The sequence below is a fragment of the Heterodontus francisci genome, chromosome 14 (assembly GCF_036365525.1).
Source record: "Heterodontus francisci isolate sHetFra1 chromosome 14, sHetFra1.hap1, whole genome shotgun sequence".
NCBI classification, from domain to species: Eukaryota; Metazoa; Chordata; class Chondrichthyes; order Heterodontiformes; family Heterodontidae; genus Heterodontus; species Heterodontus francisci.
In genome coordinates this window covers 106,380,198-106,403,725 of record NC_090384.1, presented here as the reverse complement: position 1 = coordinate 106,403,725, position 23,528 = coordinate 106,380,198, and the positions used below count along the sequence as shown (strand labels likewise).

The window sequence follows — 23,528 nt, the reverse complement described above, 5'->3', positions numbered from 1 at the left end:
CGTCCGATATAAACCGGGCAGCAAAATAGCCACATCAGACACCCTGATCAAGTTGCCTAAGCCAAAGAACAATGCAGATGTTTCGCTTTATTTACATATCCAGTGAAGATCGACCTGATGAGTTTTGGACCCCACAAATGTGAGCAACTAAGAGATGCGACAACATGTGACCCTACCCTATCGTTATTGTGGAAGGGGACTGTGGAAGGATGGCCTGGCACCATGCAGGAAGTAACCGTATGTCTACACTGTTTCTGGCCGAATCGAGACGAGCTCGGTTTATCACAAGGGGGTGATTTTCAAAGGGAAACAAGTCCTGATACCCGAAGCTCTGCATTCTGATATTCTAACCAACTGCATCAAGAACATTTAGGAATAGAACATACCAGAGAGATGGTCTACTCACCAGGAATCAACAGTGATTTTGAGACATTGGTAAAATCTTGAGTCTTGTCAAAGTTTTCAGCCGAATCAACAGAAGGAACCTTTGATTCTGCAAGAAACACCTTCACATCCATGGGCGAAGATCGACACAGCTGTATTTCACGTTCAAGGTGATGATTTCTCCTTATTTCAGATTATTTCCACCAAGTTTCCAATCACCAGGCAGATACGAGATACGTCAAGTACAGTGGCTGCTGATACAGTCAGTGGTCTGTTCAGCCTATTTGGCATGCCGGAAGAAATTATCTCCTATAATGGGCCGCAATATGCAGGAAGACCATTCCAAGACATGTGTGCTAGGTGGGGAGTCCGTCATGTGACATCATTGCTACATTATCCAAAGTCCAATGGCATGGCTGAACACATGGCGCAATTAGCAAATCATTAATCTTAAAATGTAAGCAGACGGGACAAGATCTCTAGGTGGCAATGTTGCACCTCCGAGCTACTCCATCGGACATGGGCTTACCATCGCCTGCAGAGTTAATGTTTGGAAAGCAGGTAAGAACTACCCTGCCCAGTCATCATCTCTCTAACTTTTCCACAGTAAAGGATATACTTCTGTCTAAACAAGGGAAGATGAAGGCATCATATGACAGGCAAGCAGGACCAGAATTGATTCATTTGCGAGTAGGACAGAAGCTCGGAGTCCTCAATCATGCGTCAGGAACTTGATATCCTGCAAAGGTTGCTAGGATATGTGACCAGCCCAGATCGTACGAGGTCCAGACACCCAATGGTGGATTCTCAGACAGATGAATGTACGGAGGCTATGAGCACAGAGGAAGAACATGCTAACCAGAGTTCGGAGTCACCAGAGTGTCAGAGGAGTCGTCAAGACGAACTCAGCTCTGGGGAGAGGTTTACGGTAACAAGATCGGGTCGAACAAGCAAACCTCCTTTACGTTTTAGTGAGTGTTAAACTGACTTGTTAATAACTTTTTGTTTTAATCATGTATAGTTAGTCTGAATCACAACATCATTGTATATTGTACGTATGTTTTTATCTTTGGAGAAAAGGGGGATGTTGTGGGACAACCTTAAGAAGGGACTACCTTAAGAAGTTGTAAGTGAAGGTTACCGGAGGAAGTGATGTGGCGTCACACATTATCAGGGAACTGTGGGTGTAGCCCAACAGAGTGAGATGTGTTTAGATGTGGCTCCTGCAGTAACTGTTTGTTTATATATATATATGTATGTATATGTTCTAGTTAAAGTATAATAAAAACTCACGTTTCCTTGGATATTTCTTGTAGTCCTGTGATTCGTACAATAGTTCACATATCAACGTAGCAAATAATATTCCTTCCTTTTGGCCTCCTTGTCTCTCGAGACAATGGGTAAGCGCGTGGAGGTGGTCAGTGGTTTGTGAAGCAGCGCCTGGAGTGGCTATAAAGGCCAATTCTAGAGTGACAGACTCTTCCACAGGCGCTGCAGATAAAATTGGTTGTCGGGGCTGTTACACAGCTGGCTCTCCCCTTGTGCTTCTGTCTCTTTTCCTGCCAACTGCTAAGTCTCTTCGACTCGCCACACTTTAGCCCCGCCTTTATGACTGCCCGCCAGCTCTGGCGATCGCTGGCAACTGACTCCCATGACTTGTGATCAATGTCACAGGACTTCATGTCGCATTTGCAAACGGTCTTTAAAGTGGAGACATGGACAGCCAGTGGGTCTGATACCAGTGACGAGCTCACTTTACAATGTGTCCTTGGGAATCCTGCCATCTTCCATGCGCCTCACATGGCCAAGCCATCTCAAGCGCCGCTGGCTCAGTAGGGTGTATATGCTGGGGATGTTGGCTGTCTCGAGGACTTCTGCGTTGGAGATACGGTCCTGCCACCTGATGCCAAGGATTCTCCGGAGATTGCGAAGATGGAATGCGTTGAGACGTCGCTCTTGGCTGACATACGTTGTCCAGGCCTCGCTGCCATAGAGCAAGGTACTGAGGACACAGGCTTGAAACACTGGGACTTTTGTGTTCCGTGTCAGTGCGCCATTTTCCCACACCCTCTTGGCCAGTCTGGACATAGCAGTGGACACCTTTCCCATGCACTTGTTGATTTCTGCATCGAGAGACAGGTTACTGGTGATAGTTGAGCCCAGGTAGGTGAACTCTTGAACCACTTCCACAGCGTGGCCGCCGATATTGATGGATAGAGCATTTCTGACATCCTGTCCCATGATGTTCATTTTCTTGAAACTGGTTAGGCCAAATCCGTTGCAGAAAGCTGCAATCCTGTCGATCAGTCTCTGCAGACACTCGCAACAAGTAATATTACTCTCCCTGTAACTATAGAGATTCCTAGCCCCATGTACACGATGCTGCCCTTGTCCACGTTAAATGACATCTGTCCCGTGTGCTCTGTTAGACTAATTCCTCCACCCTTCCGCTCATAACTTTCTTGTCCTGCCTATATTCTTTCATGCTCTCTCTCAGCTTTCCTAATTTCCTTTTTGATTTCACCCCTCCACTTTCTATATTCCTCTCGGCTTTCTGTAGTATTGCGTTCTCGGTGTCGGACATAGCTTTCTTTTTCTGCCTTATCTTATCCTGTAATTTCCTTGACATTCATGGGGCTCTAGATTCGGCCGTCCCACCCTTTTTCTTTGTGGGACCATGTTTACTCCGAACCCCTCGAATCTCCCCTTTGAATGCCTCCCACTGCTCTGACACTGATTTACCTTCAAGTGGACTGTTTCCAGTCCACTTTCGCTAAATCACTCCTCAGCATTGTCCATATCACAACTCACTGTCCAAAGCCAAACCATAAACAATGTCAGGACTCAAGCCTCCTGACCCCTATAAATCTTGACGTGTCACTTCTCTGCAAACATCTTTCCCCAAGTCAAAAACAACCCCTGCTGGGTAATTATTTGTAGATAGATGCCTTCCAGTAACTGTTTACAATCCAGACCTCTCAGTGACCCTTGAAAACAAAACCATGGACTCCTTTTCAGTTTTAAAACGTATATCTTCCAAATTTCAAAATTTAACCAAAAATTGAAAGCACTCGTAACAGTACACAAATCTTTGAAGGTGGGAGGGCAAGTTCAGGAGGCTGTTAAAAAGCATATGCGATCCTGGGCATAATAAATAAAGACAATGGGTACAAAATCAAAGAAGTTATGCTGAAGCTTTATAAAACACTGATTAGTTTAGTTTAGTTTAGTTTAGAGATACAGCACTGAAACAGGCCCTTCGGCCCACCGAGTCTGTGCCGACCATCAAACACCCATCTATACCAATCCTACACTATATTCCATATTCCTACCACATCCCCACCTGTCCCTATATTTCCCTACCACCTACCTATACTAGGGGCAATTTATAATGGTCAATTAACCTATCAATCTGCAAGTCTTTGGCATGTGGGAGGAAACCGGAGCACCCGGAGGAAACCCACGCAGACACAGGGAGAACTTGCAAACTCCACACAGGCAGTACCCAGAATTGAACCCGGGTCGCTGGAGCTGTGAGGTTGCGGTGCTAACCACTGCGCCACTGTGCCCCAGCTGGAGTATTGTGTCCAATTTAGGGACAGCACACTTTAGGAAGGGTGCAAAGGAGAATAATTAGAGTGGTAACAGAGTAACACTTCAGTTATTGTGGAGAGACTGGAGACACTGGGATTGTTCTCCTCAGAGCAGAGAAGCTTGCGGGAGATTCAATAGAGATGTTCAAAATTATAATTGGGTTTGATAGAGTAAATCAGGAGAAACCGTTTCCAGTGGCAGGAGGGTCAGTAAGCAGAGGACACAGATTGAAGGTAATTGACAAAAGAACCAGAGGCGACATGAGGAAACACTTTTTTGCACAGCGAGTTGTTATTATGATCTGGAATGTGCTACCCGAAAGGACAGTGGAAGCAAATTCAATAGTTCAAAAGGGAATGGGATAAATACTTGAATGAAAGAATTTACAGGGCTATGAGGTGTGGGAGTAATTTCTTTTTTAAATTCTTTCATTGATTGTGGGCATCGCTGGCAAAGCCAGCATTTGTTGCCCATCCCAAATTGCCCTTGACAACTGAGTGACTTGCTAGGCCATTTCAGAGGGCAGTTAAGAGTCAACCACATTGCAGTGGGTCTGGAGTCACATGTAGGGCAGACAAGGTAAGGGCGACAGATTTCCTTCCCTACAGGATATTAGTGAACCAGATGAACGTTGACGACAATCAATGATAGTTTCGTGGCACCATTGCTGAGACTAGCTTTCAATTCGATTTTTATTAATTAATTGAATTTAAATTCCACCAGCTGCCATGGTGACATTTGACCGATATCCCCGGGGTATTAGCCTGGACCTCTAGCTTATTAGTTCAGTGACATTCCCACCACACCACCATCTCCCCAGCAAGTTTCAGGATGAAGAGATAAGCCTGTGTATTCTCTTTGAATGATGGAATAAAAGAATCTTGGCAAATCCTGGTTAGCATGCAGAATGTGGTGCTTATCATTGCACATTAGCTGCACCTTGAGGAGTTGATACTCTTTCCTGTTGAAAATGTTGATTACATTCACTAAATACGGCCACGTGCATCCCATTGATAGCCGCATAGCACTCGGGCCATCCAGCCGGTCTGTTTAAATGTACTACAAAAACAAGAAATGCTGGAATCACTCAGCAGGTCTGGCAGCATCTGTGGAAAGAGAAGCAGAGTTAACGTTTCGGGTCAGTGACCCTTCTTCAGAATGTACTGCTCTTTCCCACTGGTGTGTAAGGCTAATGCCAAATAAGATGAACTGGCTGCTTGTACAAACAAGGCATCAGTAAATAGGATAAGATTGTGGATCTTGCCAGTTCCAGGGTGGGTGAGTAACTCAGGGTTTTTAAACTGCCTACCCTCCCATTTTCCAATGGGCATGTAGGTTAAAATTGCCCTGTAGATGTCTTGGCTGAAAGTTTGCAGCCTGAAGTGTAACCAGCAGCAACCCTTTGGCAATATTCATCTGTAGAGGAGCCATCCAAGATTGATATCTCAGCAGTAAGCCCCTGTCCAGGAGGAGAATTTGTTTTTTTCTGGTTTCAATCAAAATGCTCTCTTGATAAGTGAACTGATTAGCAGTAGAGCTGCAGTAATGAATATTGGCCTGCACAGCTGTGTTGTTTTTGTTGAAACTCTGAAAGTTGGCTCCGGGTGAGGTTCTGAGCTGTAATCCTTCCCCTTTCTGGAACAGAGCTGTTTTGGCTTTTCAAGCAAACAGATTGTTCCTTTCATTTAAAGAAATGCTTGGAGAAAGAGCTAGCATCAAAGCAGTTTACTGGTTTAATTAAAAGGGCTGTGTTGTCAAGGGTTTCTCATTTGCCAGCCAAAAACTTCTCTTTGGATGGCATTTCTGAAAACAAGCAATCATTAATGTGGAGGGAGTGGCTCCAAAAAAACACACAAGAAAGAAAAACATGCATTTCTATAGCACCATTCCTGTCCTCTGGACATCTCAAAGCACTTTACAGTCAATGAAGTACTTTTGAAGTGTAGTCACTTTTGTAATGAAGGAAACAGAGCAGCCAATTTGCACACAGCAAGATCCCACAAACAGCAATGTAACAATCTGCTTTAGTGGCAAATATTGTGCTGACATGATGGGCTGAATGGTCTCCTTCTGTGCTGTAAAGATTCTGTAATAATAGCTATTTGAAAGCATGTAGGAACAGGAGGAGGCCATTCAGCCCCTTGTACCTGTTCTATCATTCTGGTGACCAATCCACAACTTAACTCCATTTACATACTTTTTCTCCATACCCTTCAATACCCAACAAAAACCTATCAATCTCAGTCTTGAAATTTCCAATTGATCCCCAGCCTGTTTTGTTGGAGAGAGTTCCAGATTTCCACTACCCTTTGTGTGAACAAGTGCTTCTTGAGTGACCTGGCACTAATTTTAAAGTTATGCTCCCTTGTTCTGGACTACCCACCCTTAACCAAAATAAGGGTCAGCAATTTAGGACTGAGCTGAGGATAAATTTCTTCTCCCAGAGGGTTGTGAATCTTTGGAATTCTCTACTCCAGAGGGCTATGAATGGTCAGTCATTGAGTATGTTCAAGACTGAGATCGATAGATTTTTGGGCATCAAGCGATGTGGGAAAGTGGAGTTGAGGGCGAAGATCAGCCATGATCTTATTGAATGGTGGAGCAGGCTCGAGGGGCCAAATGGCCTAGCCTAGCTCCTATTTCTTATGCCCTTTTGGAATAATTTCTCTCCCTACCCTAACAATTCCTTTTACCATTTTAAAGACAACTCAACCTTCTAAACCCAAGAGAACACTTAAATCCAAAAGCCATGGAACTCTCCTGCTCTTTGAATTGATTAATCTATGCGATGGAAACTTTAACATCACGTGGGCAGGAAGACAGGGCCTCATTTTAACACAGCGACTGAGAAACGGCACCTCCGACAGTGCAGCACCCCTTCAGTACAGCAAGGAGTTGGCCAGACTGGATTATGTGCTCACATGCCTATAGCAGGGCATGAATCCATGAGCTCCTGCCAGCGGGCGAGAATACTACCAAATGACACCTGAGCCAAGTTGACACTGGCACATGCGGTTCTTGTGATGGTGAGATCATGGTAGCATCGCAGTTATGTTACTAGACCTAGTAATCGCGAAACCTCAACTAATAACCCAAAGACATGAATTCAAATCCCACCATGGCAATTAATCTGGAACTAAAAAGCTCATAATGGTAACCATGAAACTACCGGATTGACGTATAAACCCATATTGGTCACTAATGTCCTCTAGGTAAGGAAAGCTACCACCTTTACCCCATCTGGCCTAAACATGACTCCAAATTCACAGCAATGTGGTTGACTCTTAACTGTCCTCTGAAGTGACCGAGCAAACCACTCAATTGTCAGCTCACCACCACCCTCTCAAGGGCAATTAGGGATGGGCAATAGATGCTGGCCTTGGCAGTGATGCCCACATCCCATGAATGAATGAAAAACAAATAACATAGCACCTAAATCATTCCAAGTTAGAGTGAGGGATGTTCAATTCAGATACACATAAATCACGTATTGGACGATAAAGCAAGAGTGACACAAAAAACACAACTAATTAACTTCACAACAATCCAATGTACATTTAGAAACTCCAGAATTAAATATTCCAATCATTGAAAGTACGAATAGATTGGAAATAGTTTAAATAAATTAAAACTGCTTTATCAATTTGTTTAAGCCCCATTTTTCTGTGCTCGAGTTATTTGAAATTTGTAGAAATTAATCTACAAAAAACAAAAAGATTCAATTTAAAAAGTCATGCTAAGAATATACCAGCGCCCTTGTCAAATGGGTTGCTTGGGTGCATGGGTCCGATCTGTGATCACACTCTCCCTTGGACTAGGTATATATGAGTGGAAGGTGGGTGCTTTTTACAGCCAAATGATTGATTACATCATTGATTGCCTCAGTAATTATTGTCACCATAGTGACAGAGAATCCATATTAAAGTCTTTCTGGTATCTCCCCTCTTCCATCCCTGAATAAGTCTTTAGTACAGGTGAAAACCTTGCAATCCTATGGATCATTCACACTGTACCAGACTTGTTTTTATTCATTCATGGGATGTGAGCATCAGTGGCTAGGCCAGCATTTAATGCCCGTTCACAATTGCTCTTGAGAAGGTGGTGGTGAGCTGCCTTCTTGAATCGCTGCAGTCCTTGGGGTATAGGTACACCAACGGTACTGTTAGGAAGGGAGTTCCAGGATTTTGATCCAGTGACTGTGAAGGAACAGCAATATAGTTCCAAGTCAGGATGGTGTGTGACTTGGAGGGAACTTGCAGGTGGTGGTGTTCCCATGCATTTTCTGCTCTTGTCCTTCTAGGTGGTAGAGGTCGTGGGTTTGGAAGGTGCTGTCTAAGGAGCCTTGGTGCGTTGCTGCAGTGCATCTTGTAGATGGTACACACTGCTGCCATTGTGGAAGGAGTGAATGTTTGTGGATGGGCTGCTTTGTCTTGGATGGTGTGTGGCTTGGTGGGAACTTGCAGGTGGTGTTCCCATGCAGCTGCCCTTGTCCTTCTAGTTAGTAGAGGTCACAGGTTTGGAAGGTGCTGTCAAAGGAGTCTTGGTGCATTGCTGCAGTGCATCTTGTAGATGGTACACACTGCTGCCACTGTGCATCAATGGTGGAGGGAGTGAATGTTTGTGTATGGGGTGCCAATAAAGTGGGCTGCTTTCTCTTGGATGGTGTCTAGCTTCTTGAGTGTTGTTGGAGCTGCACCCATCCAGAAAAGTGGAAAGTATTCCATCACACTCCTGACTTGTGCCTTGTAGATGGTGGACAGGCTTTAGGGAGTCAGGAGTTGAGTTACTCACTGCAAAATCCCCAGCCTCTGACCTGCTCGTGTAGCCACAGTGTTTATGTGGCTACTCCAGTTCAGTTTCTGGTCAATGGTAACCCCCAGGATGTTGATAGTGGGGGATTCAGCGATCATACTGCCATTGAATGTCAAGGGAAGTTGATTAGATACTCTCTTGTTGGAGATGGTCATTGCCTGACAATTGTATGGGGCAAATGATACTTCCCACTTATCAGCCCACGCCCAGATGTTATGCAGGTCTTGCTGCATGTGGTCACGGACTGCTTCAGTATCTGAGGAGTCACGAATGGTGCTGAACATCGTGCAATCATCAGCGAACATCCCCACTTCTGACCTTATGATTGAAGAAAGGTCATTGATGAAGCAGCTGAAGATGGTTGGGCCGAGGACACTACCCTGAGGAACTCCTGCAGTGATGTCCTGAGGCGTTTAACACCGCTGTGCAGAATCTGGATGCCAATATATCTGCCTCTTTAACTAAGTTGATAGGTACCTTAGTCTTGGCCTTACAGAGCTGCAAGGTGCTATGGCCATGAGAGGGATGATGGTGAAAGAGATCATGGAAGTGAGGATTCTACTCAAAGCATTTCCACTTCTCACCTGCAGCTCATCTCTCAGTTAATAGCCCACATGGTGCCTAGTGTCCCAATCGCCGAGGCTGCCCCTGCACAGGTGCTGGTGGAGCAGTTTTTGGCGGGTCCCTCATGGGCTCCAAAACCCAAAGCATGTTGGCCAAGAGTATCTGAGCTGTCAGAGCAGGATCTGAGCTGTCAGAACAGGATCTGAGCTGTCTGCCTTGAGCCCTATTGAAGAGCAGCAGGAAAAGGAAGAGGAAGGCTTTATAGTTGCACAAGATGTCTGCGAAAATATTGTTTCGGTAAATTTTGATTATAAATGTTATTTTTCACCACTTGCCATCTTGAGGGCTGGGGTGGTAAGTGGTCTTCTAACTTGTCTGAGGATGAATGTGAAGACATGAATTGACAGGAGCATTGGGAAGATGCTGAAGGGGTTGTTGGTTGGTTGGTTGCAGGACAGCTTTGTGCCAGTGGCATTGGTGGAACAGGAAGAGAGGTCTTTGCATTTTTTGGTGACATTGACGCATTGCTGCAGCCTAAGTGAACCTTGCATTAATGTGGGCAGCTCTGGCATCTGGAAATGTAAGCAGCTGACGGTGCATTGCCCTCAGCACCTTCCTCCTGTCTTCTTCCTCCTCCCCTCCGAATCATCCAAGGAGGATCTGAGCTCTTTGTCTTGTTCCTGCTGCAGGCCCAGGCCTTGCCGTTGGGCACTGTTATGTAGAGTGTAGCAAAAACATTCTGGACACACAGGCTGGTGCGTACTGAAGGCCATCTCCAGGTCTGTCCAGGCAGATGAAGCACGTCTTCCGAATGTTGATGGTTTGTTCAGTCACATGTCTGGTGGTGAGATGGCATTCATTGTAGTGCTGTTGGATTTCAGTGTTGGGGTTTCTGACAGGTGTCATGAGCCAAGTTTGTAGTGGGTATCCCTTATCATCTCACATCCAAATTAAGGCACCAAATTAAGAAGCAGAACCTCAAAGGTAATAATCTCTGGATTATTACCTGAGCCACATGGAAATTGGCATAGGTCAAATAAGATTAGAGAGCTTAATGCATGGCTCAAAGACTGGTGTGGTAGAAGTGGGTTCCGGTTCGTGGGGCACTGGCACCAGTGCTGGGGAAAAGTGGTGGCTGAACCATTGGGACGGTCTACACCTGAACCGTGCTGGGACCGGTGTTCTAATGAGCTGCATAACTAGGGATGGAGAGAGGGTTTTAAACTGAATAGTGGAGGCAAGGGATCAAAATTGGGAAGATATTGTGAATCAAGGAGTAGAGACAAGGCAAGAGAGAAAGGTATTAATATGGGAAATGATAAACAGAAAGTGATAGGAAGGGACAAAGTAAATCAACAGATCAGGCTAGGCAGAGCTCTGAGATGCAGTGGGATCTGGGTGTCCGAGTGCATGAATCACTGGTCTCCTTATTTAAGGAATGACGTAAATGTGTTGGAGGCAGTACAGAGAAGGTTTACTAGATTAATACCTGAAATAGGCGGGTTGTCTTATGAGGAAAGATTGGACAGGCTAGGCTTGTATCCACTGGAGTTTAGAAGAGTAAGAGGAGACTTGATTGAAACATATAAGGTCCTGAGGGGTCTTGACAGGGTGGATGTGGAAAGGATATTTTCTCTTATGGGACAATCTAGAACTAGGGATCACTATTTAAAAATAAGGGGTCGCCCATTTAAGACAGAGATGAGGAGAAATTTTTTCTCTCAGAGGGTCGTGAGTCTTTGGAATTCTCTTCCTGAAAAGGCGATGGAAGCAGAGTCTTTGAATATTTTTAAGGCAGAGGTAGATAGATTCTTGATAAGCAAGGAGGTGAAAGGTTATCGGGGGTAGGTGGAAATGTGGAGAAATCAGTTCAGTCATGAACTTATTGAATGGCTGAGCAGGCTCGAGGGGCTGAGTGGCCTACTCCTGCTGCTAATTCGTATGTTCGTACATCCACCCCTTCAGTCTGCTTCCCATGAGAACAGCGAGCTTGGTCTTCCTCAGGCCAAAAGCATCATGGCAGCTGCCTGGGAGTCTGGCACACACCTGCAGAAAGATCCATTCGTGGTTGCATAGTAACTGCACATTGATGGACTGGAGGCCCTGGAGATTGATAAATACCCCCAAAGGATGCCGGGATGATCATGTGTGTGCAGTCAATGCCACCCTCCACCTGTGGGAAGCCAGCTGGAGACACTAACCCAAGCACTCGCTCATTCGATTAAAAGCAAAATACTGCAGATGCTGGAAATCTGAAACAAAAACAAGAAATGCTGGAAATACTCAACAGGTCAGGCAGCATCTGTGGAGAGAGAAGCAGAGTTAACGTTTCAGGTCAGTGACTCTTCTTCAGAACTCACTCATTCTGACTGGCATCGTTGGTGGCAAAGTTGACATAATTGTCTGCCCTGGCAAACAGCCCATGGTCACCTGCCTTATGCCTTTATGGGACCCTGAGTGGAAGAACATGGATATGTCTCGTGTGGAGCCCTGGAAGGATCCAGAGATGATGAGAGTGCTGGTGGGTAGTGTCTCATATGAGCTGTTCCCCTCTCTGCAGATCCCCTCTGCTTTGCAGCTACAGCTCTGTGAGCAGCAGTGTGCAGTGGGTGCTGTTGTTAGTCATCATAGACCTTATCTAAGGAAGCAATAGCAGCTCCCACACTGGTGTGACAGAGCAAAGCTTCAAAGCGTAGCATGTGACCTCTAAATTCTACAAAGTAATCTCTCAGTGAACGTACTGTGAACAGCTCCTTCCACACCAGCACAAAGTAACCATGCACACTGAGTATTTATTAACTTCTTTGCCTGAGATTGAGTCAGTCACCTCAACTGCCAGCACGTTCTTGCGTTGGTTTCACTGGTGAGTTTCAGGAAACCCATGGAGCTGATGTCAAACTGAAAGCTGTGTGTCAATATCGTTGTAATTGAGCAGTCAGTGGAAGGAAATGGGGAAACTGCCTCTGCTGAGTGGGTTGCACATGGGCTTTCAATGGACCATTCATGCCACCCTCCAAATTGAATTTCAGCCCCTGGGTTATAACGTTCCATAGGGTGCGATTGGATGCTGTTTTTAGGATTCTAACGGGACCAGAAATAATGTGGAGCATGACAAGCTGTTTCACCTTGTCCAGAATGGTAGAACCAGAGGACATGGCTGGAGCTTGATGGGAGTAAATTCAAAACTACCCCATGGGAACAATATTTCAGTGAGTGAGGGGTCAATCTATGGAACAGGATCCTGAGGGAGATGTTTGAAGCAGTTGCTATTAATTAATTCAAATGCAAATTAGAGCAATTTCTCTCAGGTAATAACATTTTGGGCCCCAGTCTGTGAGTAATGTGAGACATGACGTGTGGTGAGTGTAACGAGCTTGGGAGGAACAGGTGACTTTGGGCCTATGGCTCCCAAAGCTCTCCATCACTGGGGGTTTTCCTCACCTCATGTCTGGGTCTGTTGTAGACTCATTGATAGAAATTGATCACTGTGATTGGTCAATAACTCCATTATCATTGGATCATGTGATTACCAGGATGGTTGAAGATGAACTCGGTAGAGTTTGGATTTTTTCCAACCAGCAATTACGATGTTCCTACCGGGGAGAATCTGGCCTTTCCCTGTGCGGGTTCTCCCAGTTTTCCACCAGTGTTTGGGAAGTTGATGAAGTGATTCACAAGTGAACCCACCAAAGCCCCAGAATCTCAGGGCCTACCTATCCAGGAAAGGCAATAATATCACAGCATTGTGCATACAACATACCCATCAGGCCTAAGGTCTGGAATGAGCCTGTCCAATGGTAGCCGGTCACTGAGGTAGCTGTTGTAGCCATAGTACTGAAACTTCTTCAAAGCATCCTGCCGACTTTCAGAGCTGAGTTCGTGGCCCCAGTGAGTGAAGATGGAGGAATCAGTGAAGACATCAGCAGCCATGTTCTCTTCAAGCTTCTGCGGGATTTCTGAGGAAAAGAAAGAACTCAAATTTATATAGCACCTTTCACATCCTCTAAGTGTCCGAAAGCATTTGCAGCTTTTATGTATAGTCACTGTTTTAATGTAGGAAACCTGAAGGGTAAGAGGAGGTTGTATGTCAGAAATCAAATGGCATGAAAAGATTTATAAGGCAGATGAACAAATATATTTTCACAGCAATGGGAGTAATGTATTTATTCTTAACACACAAGGCTACAAATTCACTGACTGGAGAGCACAGGTTGGGAATTTAAGCACGGAGGTTTTAGGATTAAGGAGTCATGAGGATCCTGTGGGAGCCGCGGACCTCCACACATGAATTCCTGCTACGTGGTTCTGGTGGATTACACCTTTGTGAATATCACATTGAAACTCCTCACTCGGTCACCTGCCTGAGATTACATGGATGAGGAGGTTGGGGGGGATGTTGGGGGCTAGTGAGGGTCAGGTTCGATGGGCCAACTGCTCTGCTCCTGGCCATCAATTTGGTGCATTCATATGCAAAAAAGACTTGCATTTCCATAGCGACTTTCACAACCACAGGACATCCCAAAGAGCTTTACAGCGAATGAACTACTTGTTTATAGTGTAGTCACTGTTGTAATGTAGAAAACGTGGCAGCGAATTTGTGCACAGCAAGCTCCCACAAACAGCAATGTGATAATGACCAGATAATCTGTTTTTGTGCTGTTGATTGAGGGATAAATATTGACCCCAGGACACCAAAGATAATGCCCCCTCTCTTCTTTGAAATAGCGGCATGGGACAGGGCCTTGGTTAAATGACTCATCCAAAAGACAGCACCTCTGACAGTGCAGCACTCCTTCCGTTCTGCAATGGAGTGTCAGCCTGGATTATTGTGCTCAACTCCTGGGGCTGAATTTTACCAGCCCACGAACGCTGTGGGTCACGGCATGGCGGCCAGTAACATTCTGCAGGGGAGAGGCCCACCACAACCCGCGGCGTCGAGAAGGGCCTGCCGAATATTATTGGTAGTGGGGGGATACTTGGTGCGGCCCCCCGCTGCCTGGGGGCGGGCCCTTCGGCTAAATATGTAAATGCGCAGTAATGATTTGTTAATTAACCCATTTGCAGGCAGGAGCCGTCCCATGCCAATTTTACAGCCGCCATTCATCCTTCACGTGCCTTCGGGACTCCATACGGAGTTCCGAGACGAGAACCTGTTGGGGAGGGGGGAGGAATAAAAGTCTTGGGATGCGAGGGGTGGGGGAGCGGGGAAAACACTTTTTATTGGATGTGAGAAGGGTTTGAAGAGAAAAAGTTAAGAGATCGGGGGGAAAGTACGGGTTGGTAATATAATTCCTTTTTTTGATGATGTCCCGTAAAAAAACATTGGGGGGGTGAGAAAGAGCATCCATTATTTATTTAATTTTTTACTAAGTCATGCTTTACAATATAACTTTAAATATTAACATTTTTCTTAAGGGCTTGTAGCCCTTTAAAAGTGGTGACAGTACCTGCGCAGTGCCCCCGGACACCGTTACCCTGGATCCAGCGGCCGCCCCCTCTACATCATCGGGGGGCAGCCGCTCCATCCCCTCTATTTAAATGAGGCCACGCGCGTAATATCGCGGGGGCTCAGACACGGAGCATCCACACGGGATACACGCCACCATCAGAATGCGCCTCGACGAACTACAGCACACTCGTCAAATTCAGCCCCCGGAGTGGGGCTTAAACCCACAAACTTCTGACTCAAGACAAGACTGCTACCAACTGAGACACTGCTGAAAAGGACTTGCTGTTCTTGTGGCTCATTTTACTCCCTGTTGAAGAAAGTTTCCAAATTCATTTTTTCTTCTCTGAAGTCTATAATTCTTCAGTGTCAACACCTTGTGGCTCAGAGGCAAGAATATTAGGTTCAAGTCCAACTCCAGAGACTTGAGCACATAATCTACACTGACACGCCGAGTGCGGTACTAAGATGTGCTGCACTGTCAGAGGGTCAGTACTGAGGGAGTGCTGCACTGTCGGAGGGTCAGTACTGAGGGAGTGCTGCACTGTCGGAGGGTCAGTACTGAGGGAGTGCTGCACTGTCGGAGGGTCAGTACTGAGGGAGTGCTGCACTGTCGGAGGGTCAGTACTGAGGGAGTGCTGCACTGTCGGAGGGCCAGTACTGAGGGAGTGCTGCACTGTCGGTGGGTCAGTACTGAGGGAGTGCTGCACTGTTGGACGGTCTGTACTGAGGGAGTGCTGCACTGTGAGAGGGTCTGTACTGAAGGAGTGCTGCATTGTCGGAGGGTCAGTACTGAGGGAGTGCTGCACTGTCGGAGGGTCAGTACTGAAGGAGTGCTGCACTGTCGGAGGGTCAGTACTGAGGGAGTGCTGCACTGTCAGAGGGTCAGTACTGAGGGTGTGCTGCACTGTCGGAGGGCCAGTACTGAGGGAGTGCTGCACTGTCGGTGGGTCAGTACTGAGGGAGTGCTGCACTGTTGGACGGTCTGTACTGAGGGAGTGCTGCACTGTGAGAGGGTCTGTACTGAAGGAGTGCTGCACTGTCGGAGGGTCAGTACTGAGGGAGTGCTGCACTGTCGGAGGGTCAGTACTGAAGGAGTGCTGCACTGTCAGAGGGTCAGTACTGAGGGAGTGCTGCACTGTCGGAGGGCCAGTACTGAGGGAGTGCTGCACTGTCGGAGGGCCAGTACTGAGGGAGTGCTGCACTGTCGGAGGGCCAGTACTGAGGGAGTGCTGCACTGTCGGTGGGTCAGTACTGAGGGAGTGCTGCACTGTTGGACGGTCTGTACTGAGGGAGTGCTGCACTGTCAGAGGGTCTGTACTGAAGGAGTGCTGTACTGTCGGAGGGTCAGTACTGAGGGAGTGCTGCACTGTCGGAGGGCCAGTACTGAGGGAGTGCTGCACTGTCGGTGGGTCAGTACTGAGGGAGTGCTGCACTGTCGGTGGGTCAGTACTGAGGGAGTGCTGCACTGTCAGAGGGTCTGTACTGAAGGAGTGCTGCACTGTCGGAGGGTCAGTACTGAGGAAGCGCCGCAAATCAGTGTTAAAACCAAAAATCTGTTGACAGGAAATTAGATAGATATTTGTAAAAGAAAGAATATTAAAGGGTGTGGGGAGAGAGGGGGAGAGTGGAATTAGACTGGGTGGGACATTAAAGGGTTTCGGGAGCTACTTTTAGATCTATAAGGAAAAGATCACTTGCTGAAAGTAGTATAATAAAGCGATAAATAACAGGGTGCACTTTTGCAAACCTCTGAGTGATTTCTCAATTTAAATCACACTACCATGGGGAATGGGACAAGGGCAGCAGATACATGGGAACACCACCACCTGCAAGTTCCCCTCCAAGCCACACACCATCCTGACTTGGAACTATATCGCCGTTCCTTCACTGTCACTGGGTCAAAATCCTGGAACTCCCTTCCTAACAGCACTGTGGGTATACCTACCCCACATGAATGGCAGCAGTTCAAGAAGGCAGCTCATCACCACCTTCTCAAGGGCAATTAGAGATGGGTAATAAATGCTGGCCTGGCCAGCGACGCCCACAAACAAATAAGAAAAAGGGAAGGAAGAGAAAGAGCAGAATCAAAAGTGAAGCAAAGTTGCAAGCAGTCACCCTGGACAACATTTGCATAGGGCCCAGACGTTAGTTATAGAATTGTGTGAGCAGAGATTGGGAGTGCCTCTGTATATCAGCTGGGTCTTTGCAACCTACAACTATTAATACCATCCTTGCAAACTGCCATCATATCTCCAATCTCCCTTTCCTCTCTAAAGTCCTTAAACATGTCGTCACCTCCCAAATCCGTGACCATTTTTCCCGGAACTCCACGTTTGAATCCCTCCAATCAGGTTTCCGCCCCTGCCACAGTACAACAACAATTTATATTTATACAGCACCTTTCACGTAATAAAACGTCCCAAGATGCTTTACAGGAGCATTATAAAACAAAGTATGATAAAGAGCCACATCAGGAGATATTAGGTAAGATGGCCAAAAGCTTGGTCAAAGAGGTAGGTTTTAAGGAGTGTCTTAAAGGAGGAAAGTGAGGTGGAGAGGCAGAGAGGTGTAGAGAGGGGATTCCAGAGCTTGGGGGCCTAGGCAGCTGAAAACACAGCCATTAATGGAGGAGCAATTAAAATCAGGAATGCACATGAGGCCAGAATTGGATGAGCACAGAGATCTCGGAGAGTTGTGGGGCTGGAGGAGGTTACAGAGATAGGGAAGGGGCGAGGCCATGGAGGGATTTGAAGACAAGGATGGGAATTTTAAAATCAAGATGTTGCTCGACTGGGAGCCAATGTAGGTCAGTTAGCACATGGGTTATAGGGGAATGGACTTGGTGCGAGTTAAGACAAAGGCAGCAGAGTTTTGGATGACCTCAAGTTTATGGAGAGTGGAATGTGGGAGACCAGCCAGGAGTGTGTTGGAATAGTCAAGTCTAGAGGTAACAAAGTCATAATGTGGATAAATGTGAGGTTATCCACTTTGGTTGTAAAAACAGAAAGGCAGATTATATCTGAATGGTGATAGATTGGGAAAGGGGGCGGTGCAACGAGACCTGGGTGTCCTTGTACACCAGTCACTGAAAGCAAGCATTCAGGTGCAGCAAGCAGTTAGGAAGGCGAATGGTATGTTGGCCTTCATTACTAGAGGATATGAGTACAGGAGCAAGGATGTCTTACTGCAGTTATACAGGGCCTTGGTGAGACCACATCTGGAGTATTGTGCGCAGTTTTAGAACATAGAACATAGAACATAGAAAAGTATAGCACAGTACAGGCCCTTCGGCCCACGATGTTGTGCCGAACCTTTAACCGACTCTAAGATCAAACTAACTACCTACCCTTCATTCTACTATCATCCATGTACCTATCCAAGAGTCGCTTAAATGCCCCTAATGTATCTGCTTCTTCTACCATCGCTGGCAGCGCATTCCACGCACCCACCACTCTCTGTGTAAAGAACCTACCTCTGACATCTCCCCGAAACCTTCCTCCAATCACCTTAAAATTATGCCCCCTGGTGATAGCCCTTTCCACCCTGGGAAAAAGTCTCTGGCTATCCACTCTATCTATGCCTCTCATCATCTTGTACCCCTCTATCAAGTCACCTCTCATCCTTCTTCGCTCCAATGAGAAAAGCCCCAGCTCCCTCAATCTATCTTCGTAAGACATGCCCTCCAGTCCAGGCAGCATCCTGGTAAATCTCCTCTGCACCCTCTCTAAAGCTTCCACATCCTTCCTATAATGAGCGGACCAGAACTGAACACAATATTCCAAGTGTGGTCGAACCAGGGCCTTATAGAGCTGCAGCATAACCTCGCGGCTCTTAAACTCAATCCCCCTGTTAATGAAAGCCAACACACCATACGCCTTCTTAACAACCCTATCAACTTGGGTGGCAACTTTGAAGGATCCCTCTGTTCCTCCACACTACCAAGAATCCTGTCTTTAAGCCTGTATTCCGCATTCAAATTCGACCTTCCAAAATGAATCACTTCACACTTTTCCAGGTTGAACTCCATCTGCCACTTCTCAGTCCAGCTCTGCATCCTGTCAATGTCCCGTTGCAACCTACAACAGCCTTTCACACTATCCACAACTCCAGCAACCTTCGTGTCATTGGCAAACTTGCTAATCCAGCCTTCCACTTCCTCATCCAAGTCATTTAGGTAGTTTTGGTCTCCTGATCTGAGGAAGGATGTTCTTGCCATGGAGGAAGTGCAGAGAAGATTAACACAGCTGATTCCTGGGATGGCAGGATTGACGTATAAGGAGAGATTGGGTTGACTAGGCCTATATTCACCAGAGTTTAGAAGAATGAGAGGGGATCTCATAGAAACCTATAAAATTCTAACAGGACTAGACAGGCTAGATGCAGGGAGGATGTTCCTGATGTCTGGGTAGTCCAGAACCAGGGGTCACAGTCTCAGGATACGGGGTATGTCATTTCGAAGAAATTTCTTCAGTCAGAGGGCGGTGAACCTGTGGAATTCTCTACTGCAGAATGCAGTGGAGGCCAAGTCATTAAATATATTCAAGAAGGAGATAGATATATTTCTTAATGCCAAAGGGATCAAGGGATATGGGGAGAAGGTGGGAACAGGGTACTGAATTAGACGATCAACCATGATCTTTTTGAATGGCGGTGAAGGCCTGAAGGGCCGAATGGCCTACTCCTGCTCCTATTTTCTATGTTTCTCGGAATGAGAGTTTCAGCAGCAGATGATCTGAGACAGGAGTGAAGTCAGGCGATGTTACACAAGTGGAAATAGGCAGTCTTAGTGATGGTTATGTGGTTATGTGGTCGGAGTCTCGGAGTCAAATATGACACCAACGTTGGGAACACTCTGATTTAGTCTGAGACAGTTGTCAGGGAGAGGGATGGAGTCGGTAGCTAGGGGACAGAGTTTGCAGCTGGGACCAAAGACAACGGCTTCGAACTTCCCAATATTTCATTGAAGGACATTTCTACTCATCCAGTACTGCATGTCGGATAAGCAAGTCTGATAATTTGGAGATGTTGGAGGTGTCGAGAGAGGTGGTGATGAGGTAGAGCTGAGTATCGTCAGCTACATCTGAAAACTGACGTTATGTTTTCAGATGATGTCACCAAGGGGCAGCATGTAGATGTGAAATAGGAGGGCCCAACGAGCGATCCTTGGGGGACACCAGAGGTAACAGTGTGGGAGCAGGAAGAGAAGCCATTGCAAGTGATTCTCTGGTTCTGATTAGATAGGTAAGAATGGAACCAGGTGAGAGCAGTCCCACCCAGCTGGACGACAGTGGAGAGGTGTTGCAGGAGGATAGTGTGGTCAATCTTGTGAAAAGCTGCAGACAGGTCAAGAAGGACGAGTAGAGAAAGTTCACCTTTGTCAAAGTCACATAGGCCTTCATTTGGGACTTTGGTAAGAGCTGTTTCAGTGCTTCTCTCAACTCCTCCACTGTCTCTAAATTATCAGACTGCTTAACTGACATCCAGAACTGGATGAGCAGAAATTTCCACCTTTTAAATATTGCAAAGGCTGAAGCTACTGTTTTCAGTCCCTGCTCCAAACTCTGTTCCCTAGCTACCTACTCCATTCCTCTCCCAGTAAACAGTCTGAGATGAAGCCGAACCTGTCTCCTTCCGAACTTGCTGCATTCCGTTCTCTCAGATCTAACCCCAATATTGTGATCAAACCTGCTGACAAGGTTGGTGCTGTTGTTGTCTGGCGTACCGACCTCTACCTTGCACAGGCTCAGCGCCAACTCTCAATCACTTCTTTCTACCTACCCCTGGACCATGACCCCACCACTGAATATCAAGCTACTGTCCACAGGACTGTCACTGACCTCATCTCCTCTGGAGATCTTCCCTCTACAGCTCCCAACCTCATAGTCCCGCAACCCTGGACAGCCCCCTTCTACCTCCTTCCTAAAATCCACAAACAGAACTGTCCCGGCAGACCCATTGTTTCAGCCTGTTCCTGCCCCACTGAACTTATTTCTTTCTATCTTGACTCTATCTTTTCCCCCCGGTCCAGTCTCTTCCCACCTGCATCCGTGACTCTTCTGATGCCCTAAGACACATTGACAGTTTTCAGTTTCCTGGCCCCAACCGCCTCCTCTTCACTATGGACATCCAATCTCTCGACACCTCCACCCCCCACCAGGACAGTTTGAGGGCTCTCCGCTTCTTCCTTGAACAGAGGCCCAACCAGTCCCCATCCACCACCACCCTCCTCTGCCTGGCTGAACTTTTTCTCACATTGAACAACTTCTCCTTCAACTCCACTCACTTCCTTCAAGTAAAAGGTGTTGCTATGGATACCCGCATTGGTCCTAGTTATGTCTGTCTTTTTGTGGGGTATGTCAAACATTCCTTGTTCCAGTCCTACTCAGGCCCCCTCCCCCAACTCTTTTTCCGGTACATTGATGACTGTATCGGTGCCGTTTCCTGCTCTCGCCCTGAACTGGAAAACTTTATCAACTTTGCTTCCAATTTCCACCCTTCTCTCACCTTTACATGGTCCATCTCTGACACTTCCATTCCCTTCCTCGACTTCTCTGTCTCCGTCTCTGGGGATAGGCTGTCTACGAATATTCATTTTAAGCCCACTGACTCCCACAGCTACCTTGACTTCACTTCTTCACACCCTGCCTCCTATAAAGACTCCATTCCATTCTCACAGTTTCTCCGTCTCTGACGTATCTGCTCTGATGATGCAACCTTCCACGACAGTGCTTCTGATATGTCTTCCTTTTTCCTCAATTGAGGATTCTCCCTCACTGTGATTGACAGGGCCCTCAACCGTGTCCGGCCCATTTTCCCCACTTATGCTGTCACACCTTCCCCTCCCTCCCAGAACCACAACAGGGTTCCCCTTGTCCTCACTTTACACGCCACCAGCCTCCACATCAAAGGATCATCCACTGCCATTTCTGCCACCTCCAGTGTGATGCCACCAGTAAACACATCTTCCCCTCCCCTTCCCTGTCAGCTTCCAAAGGGATTATTCCCTCTGCAACACCCTGGTCCACTCCTCCATTACCCCTGAAACCTCGTCCCCTTCTCACGGCACCATCCCATACAATTGCAGGAGGTGTAATACCTGCCCTTTTAACTCCTCTCTCCTCACTATCCAAGGCCCATAGAAACATAGAAAATAGGAGCAGGAGTAGGCCATCCGGCCCTTCGAGCCTGTTCCGCCATTCAGTATGATCATGGCTGATCATCCAACTCAGTAACCTGTTCCCACTTTCCCCCATATCCTTTGATCCCTTTCGCCCCAAGAGCTATATCTAACTCCTTCTTGAAAACATACAATTTGTTGGCCTCAACTGCTTTCTGTGGTAGCGAATTCCACAGGCTCACCACTCTCTGGGTGAAGAAATTTCTCCTCATCTCAGTCCTGAAAGGTTTACCCCGTATCCTTAGACTATGACCCCTGGTTCTGGACTCCCCCACCATCGGGAACATCCTTCCTGCATCTACCCTGTCAAGTCCTGTTAGAATTTTATAGGTTTCTATGAGATCCCCCCTCACTCTTCTGAACTCCAGCGCATATAATTCTAACCGACTCAATCCCTCCTCATACGTCAGTCCCACCATCTCAGGAATCAATCTGGTAAACCTTCGCTGCACTCCCTCTATAGCAAGAACATCCTTCCTCAGATAAGGAGACCAAAACTGCACATAATATTCCAGGTGTGGCCTCACCAAGGCCCTGTATAATTGCAGCAAGACATCCCTGATTCTGTACTCAAATCCTCTCGCTATGAAGGCCAACATACCATTTGCCTTTTTTACCACCTGTTGCACCTGCATGCTTACCTTCAGTGACTGGTGTACGAGAACACCCAGGTCCCGCTGCATATTCCCCTCTCTCAGTTTATAGCCATTCAGATAATAATCTGTCTTCCTGCTTTTGCTACCAAAGTGGATAACCTCACATTTATCCACATTATACTGCATCTGCCATGTATTTGCCCACTCACTCAACTTGTCCAAATCACTCTGAAGCCTCTCTGCATCTTCCTCACAACTCACCCTCCCACCTAGTTATGCGTCATCTGCAAATTTGGAGTTATTACATTTAGTTCCCTCAACTAAATCATGAATATATATTGTGAATAGCTGGGGTCCTAGCACCAATCCCTGCGGTACCCCACCAGTCACTGCCTGCCATTTGGAAAAAGACCCGTTTATTCCTACTCTTTGTTTCCTGTCTGCCAACCAATTTTCTATCCATCGCAATACACTGCCCCCAATCCCATGCGCTTTAATTTTACAGGCTAATCTCTTATGTGGGACTTTGTCAAAAGCCTTCTGGAAGTCCAAATAAACCACATCCACTGGCTCCCCCTTATCAACTCTACTAGTTACATCCTCGAAGAATTCTAATAGATTTGTCAAGCATGATTTCCCTTTCGTAAATCCATGCTGACTCTGCCCGATTCTACCACTGTTCTCCAAGTGCTCTGCTATAAAATCTTTGATAATGGACTCTGGAATTTTCCCTATTACCGACATCAGGCTGACTGGTCTATAGTCCCCTGTTTTCTCTCTACCTCCCTTTTTAAATAGAGGGGTTACATTAGTTACCCTTCAATCTGTAGGAACTGTTCCAGAGTCTATAGAATCTTGGAAGATGACCACCAATGCATCCACTATTTCTCGGGCCACATCCTTAAGTATTCTGGGATGCAGACCATCAGGCCCTGGGGATTTATCGGCCTTC

The 23,528-nt window shown here is 46.6% G+C and overlaps 1 protein-coding gene across 1 annotated transcript in view; it reads right to left on the bottom strand.

The window, feature by feature from the left end:
* The window catches only part of galnt18b (UDP-N-acetyl-alpha-D-galactosamine:polypeptide N-acetylgalactosaminyltransferase 18b), a 472,052-nt gene that overhangs the window by 197,552 nt on the left and 250,972 nt on the right, over positions 1-23,528 (bottom strand). The window contains exon 2 of the mRNA XM_068046700.1: positions 13,115-13,310. Within this exon, the coding sequence (XP_067902801.1) occupies positions 13,115-13,310 (196 nt within the window). The remainder of the gene's footprint in view (positions 1-13,114; positions 13,311-23,528) is intronic.